Genomic DNA, 9806 nt, shown 5'->3' with positions numbered 1-9806 from the left:
TCGCCACCGGGAGGGTGGAAATATTGGAACAAGAAAGGAAGCGTTTTGTTTATTCGCCTAACTGACGGCGGTTGTATTTATTAGTGTGCTTAAAGCTACGTTTCTTCATGGTAACAGGGCCACCACTGCTGCCCAGGGCTACGCCAGGGCGTCGTAGTCCACGTGCTGGAGGCGGGATGCCGTGGTCTGGGGCAGGAGTCTGTTCCTGTACGCGTCGTCCTCGATGTGGCTCACGGAGGCGGACCAGTGCTGCTTGATCCACTTCTTGATGTTCTGGCGGTGCAGGCGGCGCGCGCCGCGCACGGACGGCGGGTCCGCGGGGTTCTGCGCGCGGAGGTCGAGGTGGTGCGCGCCCTCGGGGATGAGCACGGCCACCACGGAGTCGCTCATGTTGCGCACCACGCCGCCGGCAGACCACGGGTCCAGCAGGCCGTTGCTGCCGACAGAGAGGAAGAGAGAGATAGTCAGGGGGTGCGGCAGTCGGATAAGAGTCTCTCACCGGTGCGACCTTCTCCTACCTGAACACGATGTTGCTGATGCCCTTGAAGTCCCTGCCGCCGAACTCCCAGCCCGTCATGTTGAACACGGGCCGCACGCCCCAGCGCGCGAAGCAGGCGTTCGAGTAGATCGACTCGTCCCACGGGGAGCTCTCGAACATGTCCGAGCGCCCGTCCGAGCACATGGGCATGGCCATCTCGGAGCACGCCTGGAAGCAGAGGTTCGTCGTGAACAGACTGCGATCCACGGGAGGCACGTGACTGCGACTGAACTGACCTGGAAGTCCCAGCCGTTGATACCCAGCCCCGCGTCAGTGCCGTTGATGTCCAGGGCCTTGGCGGCCCCCGTGTAGTTGAAGTAGACGCTGATGCCGTTGAAGACGGCCTTGGCGAGCTGCTTCTCGTCGCTGAGCTTCTGGCTCAGGGCGTTGCACACGGCCTGCGTCAGGAGGGGGGTCACTAGGTCAAGCCGCACTCGAGGTGCCGCGGCGCGCTAAAGGACGTCCCTGTCCCAGGACTTGCAGCCGCCCGAGCGATTCCGAAAAGTCGACTCTTTCCCGGGCACGCTCTATGAGGCGACGGAGGCAGCGCGACGAAACGACTTTCCGGAATCAGCCTGCATGTCGACCCACATGCCGAGGCAGGGCTGTCATAGCCAGCCATCCCGAAATATGTGATAACGTCGGGGGAAGTTTATCTTGGGCACCATCAGCAAATGTCTCATAAAAACATAAACGACATAAACGAGAAGCGACGTCCAGCAGTAACGCTTACCTTGACAGGGTAGGCCGGCATCTTGCCCAGGAAGTTGGCCGGGTAGGGGTAGTTGGCCATGGCCACGTCGACGTAGGCGTCGCTCAGCCAGGCCACGAACTCGTTCACGTCCTCGGCGGTCTTGAGGGGCTTGCGGAGCTCGAACGTCTCCGAGAACCACTTCTTGCCCTCGTCTGCGATCGGGGAGGCGCGCGTTATTCGACCGAATGGGCGTAGCGGGGCTCCCCTCCCCACGCTACTCACCCGTCTTGGTGATGTTGCGGATGGCGCTCCAGGAGCGCTTGATGTTGCCGTCGCACTCGGCGGCCGCGGTGTGGTACACGGAGGTCACCACGTGGTTGAAGGCGTCGCAGGGGGTGAGGCCGGCGGACATGAGCACGGGGGCGGAGGCCGCGATGGCGCTGCAATCCAACAACGTCAAGTAGTAGTGGCAGAGGCCGGGGCCGGGCCGGGCCGCGCCGGGCTGGACGGCGGCCAAGGCCTCGGGGCGCTTACGCATCGCCTGGGAAATATCGCTGTCTGGCGCGGAGAATGCAAAAAGAAACAAAGTGGGCGGGCCTTGTGGAGGAGAGCCAATGGCCGATGGTTATGGATGGTCGCCCCGTAAACAAAACTAGTACATGTCTGGAATCCGACGTCTTTCGGACGTCCCGAAGAAGTCGGTTTTGGGAGCTCTTCGGGACCTCCCTAAACGTACTACAAATGAAGCTCTCTCGTACGTCGCGCGGGGACCTAGTGTGTGGTGCCAGAGTTCACCGCCAGAGCGCGCCCTGGTCGCTCGTCCCAAAGTAGTCGGTTCTTGGAGCACTTCGGGACGTCCGAAACGGTAGGTCTATGTGAGGTCTTTGGGAGGTCCCCCACCACACCAGTCGCAGCGTCCTGCGGCCATGTAGTTCCGAGTGTGTCCGCTAGAGCGCGCCTCGGGCCCACGCGATGCTCACCTGTTGTGCAGATGACAGTCGGCGTCGGCGCACTTTGGCGCGCACTGTGCTTGTGGCGTCGGATCCTTACTTCTATTTATTTTTCTGTTAACTATAGTAAATTCATTTCTCCAAAGAAAAGAAATCACGCACGAAGATGTTCAGTTCTCAGGTGCACCAATAAGAAGAATACTTCAAAGCCTGGTGCAGGCTTATTTCGTGTTTCAATCCAAATCAGAAAGTGCCGGTGTAAGTTAACCTACAATATTCTGTTACTTTGATACTCTTATTGTCAAAGTGTTTATTTTGTTCGTCATCTGATTTTATGCTTGAGAAATAGGCTCTTTGCGGAAACCTTGACCCTCTGGAGTTGCCCAAGATTCTGGAACGATAACCTGCACCACTATGCAATTACATGTGGAACAAGAACTGACTCCTGTGCTTCAGTGTCAAATTAAGTGAATTTCCTGCGACAGAGCAAAGTAAGCATGACACCTTGGAATCAGTGCTAATGGAATTTCTTTCAGTCATTTTGGCTTATTTTTTAATCAAGGGGTGTTACAGTTATGGTTGCTGTATTTTCTTTTCAGTCCAACTGAGATTCCTCTTTTAAATATTTTGTTTTTGAGTCCTGTCCACCATTTTTGTCTCCATATTTTCTGTTGTTCGTGACAAGTCCTATCGTTTGATTTTTAATTTAAAAAGGTCAGTGAATAAATACATTTTTCCTAACAGTTTATCTGTGTCATATTCACATTCCTATACGCATTCACATTCATATCCGGAACAGTGGCGCACCCTAGCGGCAGGCCATCGAACTACGACACAGGTGCGCGCTCTAGCGGTCACCTTCGGAACTACATGGCCGCAGGGCGCTGCGACGGGTGGTGGGGGACCTCCGAAAGACCTCTCACAGACCTACCGTTTCCGACGTCCCGAAGTGCTCCCGAAAGAGACGTCCTGAAATGTAGCACGTCAGTACTTCTTTCGGATGCCTTTTTTGTTTCATAAGGTACTCCTTCCGTACTACATTTTGGGATGTACAGAGCTCCGAAATGGTAGTACGACAGTACTACTTTTGATAGTAGTTTTGTTTACGGGGCGGCGTAATGCAGTCTGGCTGGCGAGCCAGTCTGCCGCCCTGGCTGCAGAGCCACGGAGGGCGCCTCGGAGGTAGGCGCCCCGTCGCACCGCCACGCCGGCTGGGCGGCCGCGACGTCGCCGCCAGGGGCTCCGCTGCCCCGCCGCCCCGCTGCCCTTACCCCGCCACGACGTTGGGGTACTTGACGCGGAACCAGGCGGACAGCATGCCACCGTAGCTGCCGCCGAACGCCACCACGGGGCTCTGCCGGGGGAAGGCCTGGCCCTTGCGCACCTCCCTGATGACGGCCACGAAGTCGGCCAGCGCCTGCTGCGCCGTCAGGTAGCCCAGGTGCTTCCGGTCCTGTGGGCGGAGACGGGAAAATCGTGACGTCATCGTTTCACTTGGCGGGGCGCAGCGAGGCGCGGGGGATGGCGTACTGTACCGAGAAGGACTTGTCGCCGAACGGCATGGACTGGCCGTAGTAGCGGTGCTCGGCGAACACGACGAGCGCGCGGAACTCGGCCGCGATGTCCCACATGAAGCCCTGGAAGCAAGCAAAGCACGCGCCCCTGTCAACACTGGCCCTGTCAGCGCTGTCTGCCGGTGTGGCGCTGCTCCACTCACGGTGTTCTGCGCGAACACGTTGATGTCGCCCTCATTGCCAGTGTAGAAGAAGATGGGCCCCGGCTTGCGCCTGTCCTTGTCCCACCACGTGTCGTTGACCAGGTAGCGCAGCCGGAAGGTCTCGTTGCCGGCGAAGCTGAAGTGGTCCACCTGCGGCCGAAACGAGGGGACACCGTGAAACCGCGTTGCGAACCGCGCCGGCTGGAGCAGCAGAAGTCACCCAAGCCGGACTTACGGGCACGGTGATGTACTTGACGTCGAACTTGTAGGCCTCCTTGGCGGAGTCGTCGTAGAACGGCACGGCGGCGGCCGCGCCACGCAGCGCGAGCGCCAGCAGCGCCAGCAGCAGCAGATGGGCGGGGAAGGCGGCCATCTGCGGTGGCTCGAGATCAGACGGGCACTGCGCGCCCAGTGCTCGCCCCGCTCGGACCGTCGCCGTCAACGCCGTGGCGACGGGCAGCGCGACCTACGCCACGCCGCGCCACGACCCGCGACCCGCCCAGAGTCAGCCAGAGATACTGTAGGCTGAAGGTCCCCGCGCGGGGCCCCATAGGCCTGGACAGACTGGCAGCCGGGCTCGGCTCTTTCCGCTTAACTCGTTCGCGAACTGATAAAGACCGTCGTCGTGGAGGAGCTCTCCGTGCTGCTGAACCCGAAAATCACTCGGCCGGGGAACGCTGGTGTCCGCGAGAAAAAGTGCCAGGGAAACAAGTGACCCCGTCAAGACGCCGCGCGCGAGACGAGAGATCCCCCAGGCGCGGAGTATCGCCACGGGTCACTTCCTTCTATCGCCGTGTCGATGCCCCGCGCGGCGGTTCATCTCGTCAGGTCCGAAAGAAACGGTCGGAAGATACTCCGCGCCCGAGTGCTGGCAGAGCGCGTGGAGTACAGTCAAGAAGAAGAACGAAGTGGGATGAGATGGCAGCCCTTAATGGTAATGGTACGCACAGGCGCCGTGGATGCAGTCCCGTCGACACGGCAGTCTGGCGGGACTGCCTACCCTGCCTTCGTAAGGGGCCGTGGCGTCTGGAGCTCGCCCTGGGCAGTCCCGCAGGGAGGCCGCTTCGACGGCTTGCTACCTTTGTTTGACATGACGTTCTCTGAGTGAGGGGTTGCCCCACTTGGTTTGGGGGCAGCGCTGCGGCAAATGGGGCGAAATGGTGACGAATGTCTGAAAAACGTGTTTTGGGCATACTTTGGGCGGCCACTGCGTCCAATCTACGGTTAGGAATAGTACTCCCTCAACGGAGTAGTATTCTGTGATGCGTCCTTTAGCATGCCTTTTCTACAGAGCGTGATTTCCCGCCTTAGTTTTGGAGCAGTGCTGCCGAAAAGTTGGTCAATGCGGCGACTAAAGTGTGCAAAACGTGAGTTTAGCTTGGGCGTCCGGTCCGACCAGGCCGCAGCCACTCGCCCTGGCCACGGCCGCCCCGGAGAAGTGCGAGTCTCAGGAGACCGTTTAGCCCAACTGCTCCCTCCCCTCCAACGCCAGCCCACAGCGCACCGCGCACGCCACTGTCGCTGACAGTTGTGGCCGGACGACGGAGGGCGGTGGGGTTGCGTCCGGCGCCGTGCCTGGCGGCCTGGCCTGGACCTGGAACCCCTGGACTCCAGTGGACGGCCAGCGGACGGCCAGGGGCTGGAGAATGAAGAGAAGTGGCAGCGCGCTAACGAGGCCCCATTCCGGGCGGGCCTTCCCCTCCCCTCCCCTCCCCGAGTGCACGGGGCTGCCTGCTGCCGACGCCCTACTTCCTTCCGATCGGATTGCATTATTTGATCCAGCGCCACAGGGCGGGGCTCCGGGCTCCGGGCTCCGGGACGACAGACACGGCGCCGGCGAGTGAGGCGGGCTGATGGCGCTCAGCGTTTCGTCGCTCTTCTGTCTCTCTCGCTCTGATGGGCGTCCCGCAGTCGCCCGCTGAAGTGCGAGTGAGACGATGCGCGTCGTCCCTTCCCTCTGCAGGCATCCCCGGAATGGCCGAACCGATTTGCCGTCCGGGTCCGGGCCGTCAGTGGTCAGGCCTTACTCTAGTGCCCAGACCCTCCCCTCCCCTCCCCTCCCCCTTCACGCTCGACGGCACAGCGCGGGCGCCAGGACGCCACTGTCGCCGGGTACAAATTTCCGCTTCGAGATGCGCCGCGCTCCCTCGCAAAGCCGGCGAAAAATACGGAGTCTGCCAGATAAATTCGGGATAAACCAGCGGTTCTCAACCTTTCTCGGCTCGCGACCCCAAATTTGTAGCCAAAAATTTCCGCGACCCCCAGGAAAAGTTTCGCGACCCCACGGGACCCCTCCTTTAGCATGCCACTGCGTCTGATCCGAGGCGGGCATTTTGCTCCCTCAACGGGCAATTGGTCTTTGGACCTTCCTTTAGCATGCCTCTGTTACGGAGTGCGATTATCAGTCTTAGTTTGGGAGCAGTATTGTCTCAAAGTTGGCCAAAACGCTCAGAAATGTCTTTAAAAAATCATGTTTTCGGTCGATTTTAAGCAGCCACTGCGTCTGATCCAAGGCGGGCATTTTGCTCCCTCAACGGGCAATTGGTCTTTGGACCTTCCTTTAGCATGCCTCTGTTACGGAGTGCGATTATCAGTCTTAGTTTGGGAGCAGTATTGTCTCAAAGTTGGCCAAAACGCTCAGAAATGTCTTTAAAAAATCATGTTTTGGGTCGATTTTAAGCAGCCACTGCGTCTGATCCAAGGCGGGCATTTTGCTCCCTCAACGGGCAATTGTTCCTTGGACCTTCCTTTAGCATGCCTCTGTTACGGAATGCGATTATCAGTCTTAGTTTCGGAGCAGTATTGTCTCAAAGTTGACCAAAACAGGCACAACGATTTTTCAAAGACATTTCTGAGCGTTTCGGCCAACTTTGAGACAATACTGCTCCCAAACTAAGACTGATAATCACACTCCGTAACAAAGGCATGCTAAAAGAAGGTCCAAAGACCAATTGCCTGTTGAGGGAGCAAAATGCCCGCCTTGGATCAGACGCAGTGGCTGCTTAAAATCGACCCAAAACATGATTTTTTAAAGACATTTCTGAGCGTTTTGGCCAACTTTGAGACAATACTGCTCCCAAACTAAGACTGATAATCGCACTCCGTAACAGAGGCATGCTAAAGGAAGGTCCAAAGACCAATTGCCCGTTGAGGGAGCAAAATGCCCGCCTCGGATCAGACGCAGTGGCTGCTTAAAATCGGCCCAAAACACAACCCCAGCTACCTCGCCGCGACCCCTTAAAATTTTTTCGCGACCCCACTTGGGGTCGCGACCCTAAGGTTGAGAACCACTGGGATAAACATTCGAGTGGAGCTGCCGCCCTACAGCAGGCCCTGTGCTTCGCTCTGTTCTCTCTCACCGACTGAAGGACTGAAGCAGCAGCAGGCGAGCCCGGGCAGTGGGCCACCCTCCGTGCGCCTCGCCTGGCCGCGCTGGTTGGGCTGCCTAACCCGACGGCGCTGCACTGCCACACCGCCGCACCGCCCTAGCGACCGTTCTAGAAGCAAGGCCAGCGCTCCTCTCTGTTGTATCGCTCTCCAACATCGCCGCTCACCGCGTGCCTGCTTACTCTCTCTCTCTCACACTCTCACTCTCTCCACCGAAAACAGAGGCGGAGACGGTCGTCGTCGTTGACGTGGTGGTCGTATCGCAGCAAGCCGGTCGCACCCGTTTACGACCAGCGACGTCACAACCTGCACGACGAACGCTCCGTCGCGGCGCTCTGTCTCTCTCGCCCCTGCGGAACGCCCCACGAGTGAGTGCGAGAGGGACAGAGCGATCCTGTTCGGAATCAGCCAGCTACTGGTGGACCGCCCACGCCCACGCCTTTCGGTGACAATGTGGTGGGACCCATGCCCTAGCCCGGAGCGGGGTGGTGCGGGGAGCATGCATTGTATTCGTATTTGTATTTACGTTTCGAAACGGCCGGCCCGGCCCGGCGCGTCACGTCGCTATCGCCGCGGAGCGAAACTTGATGAGCGGGGAGCAAACGTTTCTTCACTTTTATCGCCAGCCTGGCCACACCATTTTTTCCGGTGATCAGGAGGGGGTCTGATTAGACCGTGGATGTCAGCTGAATGATTCTGTACCAAGTGCTTGTGCGTTGGTGCCTCGACGCTGTGGCACCTGCCCGCTGCGTTCTCCGCACTGCTGGGGGTACCGGGGTCCGGCGGCGATCAATCGAACCCCGACGGGCCCGACGGCCACATTGCACCACCGCGTTTGGCGGAATCGGGGGCCGACCATCGGGAGAGCGGCCGGCCGCTCAACAGAAAGATTAGTTTCCTTTTCTTGAGCGCGAAGCGTCTTGTCTAATGTCCTGGTTTCGATTGTGCTTGATAATTGCCACTGCCCGAGGAGGGGGAGGGGGGCCTGCTGACGGAAAAACGAAGACGTCCACACTGCGCCCCAACCGGCCCCGCACCAGGCTGCCCTACTTACGGCATGGCCAGCAGCAACACAATGATGTCATTCGGGATTTCGGCCGCCTATCCGCGGCCGTACCGCCGGGCTGCGCCAATCGGAGCCATCGCTTCCGTCACGTCGTATTTATAATGATGAACCGACGGTGTGGTGTTTGGGGCAGCGCGGCCGCGACCCCGGCCAGGCAGTGCGCCGCTCCACCAAGCAGGCCTCCGGCGCGGTGGCACCCCGGACCTCCAGGGCGGCACGGCCACGCCGCGAGGCGCGAGGCGCGAGGCGCGTTGGGCAAGCAGCTCGCCCGTATCGAGCATTGCGACGGCGACAGCCACACTGTTTATTGTTTGTGTCTTTGTCCTGCGCATGGCAACCGGCCGCCTTGCCGACGCGGTCCAACGCTCACCCTATCTTGAGGCTCAATTATTGTCATCGCGCACCCGCCGACGACGGCGAGGCTCTCCCCGCCGCGGCCCCGCGCCGACACCACCGACACCACCGACACCACCCGGCCGACCCGAGTGCGACGACGTCCCAGCGCCGCCCTGGCCGTCTTGGCGTCCTCCACGCGCGTGCAGTGCAGGCGGCGCGGCTGCGGCAAGGGGCCCACGTGCACGGCACGTGGGCGGGGAGTGACCCCACACCCGCAGCGCAGCACATCGCCTGGAGAGACAGGCCGTGTCGGTATGCCCGCCATGCGTTTGACCCGGCGCTAGCCGCGCCGCCCGCCAGACGCAACCTGATGTGGCAGGGTTGCGTTGCAGCGGCGATAGCCGGGAGCCCCCCCCCCCTTTTCGCATCTGTCCAGCAAGCGTGTGTCTGTCAGCGCGGTGGACAAGCCGCCGCCAACACTGGCACGAACTGCTGCCGCCGCACTAGAACTAGAGCCCCGTGGTGGAGCGTGTCAGTCAGACTGTCTGCCCGTCCGTCTGCGCGTTCTGAGGTACCAATAGGTGGGTAGGGAAATGCCCGGGCAGGCACTTGTGCTGGTGAGCCGGGGAAACAGGGACGGAGTCGGCGTCTTTGACATTTCCGTTGTTCCTGCGTATCGCTCCCGGACGTGGACGCGGCGACGCGGCGACGCGGCCCGATTCCGAACAGTGCGAGAGAGACGAAAGCACTGCGAGACGCAGCGACGAGGCTCGCTGGGGACCGGCCCAGAGACCAGCCAGCAGCACCAGCGCGTCGTCGAGGCGGGGGAGGGCCGCGGCCGCGACGTCGTGGGCCCCGTGTGGCCCGAGACCTGGTAAAGATGGTGTTATTTTGGCGTTCTTCGGACTCCAAATGTACTTCAAATTAACACCAAAAGGACACCATAAAAGCACGCTAAAATAACTCCATAATTACATCGAATGCATTTGGTGTCAACGCGGCGTTATTATGGATTTTTTTTTAGTGTAAAAAGGCTCTTTTTTTTCACCAAAAGAACGCCATAATAATACCAAAGCAGAGGACAGCCATAGAGAAAATGACAAAAGAGAGACGGCAGG

At 59.7% G+C, this 9806-nt stretch overlaps 1 protein-coding gene and 1 long non-coding RNA gene across 2 annotated transcripts; one reads left to right on the top strand and one right to left on the bottom strand.

The window, feature by feature from the left end:
• Positions 1–33: 33 nt before the first annotated feature.
• Positions 34–4307, bottom strand: LOC117649791 (lysosomal Pro-X carboxypeptidase). Its single transcript, XM_034392854.1, has 9 exons — positions 4135–4307; positions 3900–4049; positions 3718–3819; positions 3454–3635; positions 1515–1672; positions 1272–1444; positions 775–936; positions 519–706; positions 34–436 (listed from the first exon to the last, which is right to left on the bottom strand). The coding sequence occupies exons 1-9, from the start codon at positions 4270–4272 to the stop codon at positions 139–141; spliced, it is 1551 nt and encodes a 516-aa protein (XP_034248745.1). The 5' UTR covers positions 4273–4307; the 3' UTR covers positions 34–138.
• On the top strand, positions 2242–2928 carry LOC117649798. Its single transcript, XR_004588000.1, has 2 exons — positions 2242–2440; positions 2532–2928. It is a non-coding gene; the product is annotated as an uncharacterized LOC117649798 (long non-coding RNA).
• Positions 4308–9806: the final 5499 nt, after the last annotated feature.

This window comes from Thrips palmi, unplaced genomic scaffold (assembly GCF_012932325.1).
Source record: "Thrips palmi isolate BJ-2018 unplaced genomic scaffold, TpBJ-2018v1 HiC_scaffold_4, whole genome shotgun sequence".
Classification (NCBI taxonomy): Eukaryota; Metazoa; Arthropoda; class Insecta; order Thysanoptera; family Thripidae; genus Thrips; species Thrips palmi.
This window is presented reverse-complemented; position numbering and strand designations above follow the sequence as displayed.

Bases quoted from the DNA above. Each gene is read 5' to 3' on its own strand.
- LOC117649791 (XM_034392854.1), bottom strand. From the start codon at position 4,272: ATGGCCGCCTTCCCCGCCCATCTGCTGCTGCTGGCGCTGCTGGCGCTC. The intron at 1,445-1,514 runs GTGAGTAGCGTG...CCCCGATCGCAG, and splicing joins CCGCAACATCACCAAGACGG to ACGAGGGCAAGAAGTGGTTC. The intron at 937-1,271 runs GTAAGCGTTACT...CTCCTGACGCAG, and splicing joins TGCCGGCCTACCCTGTCAAG to GCCGTGTGCAACGCCCTGAG.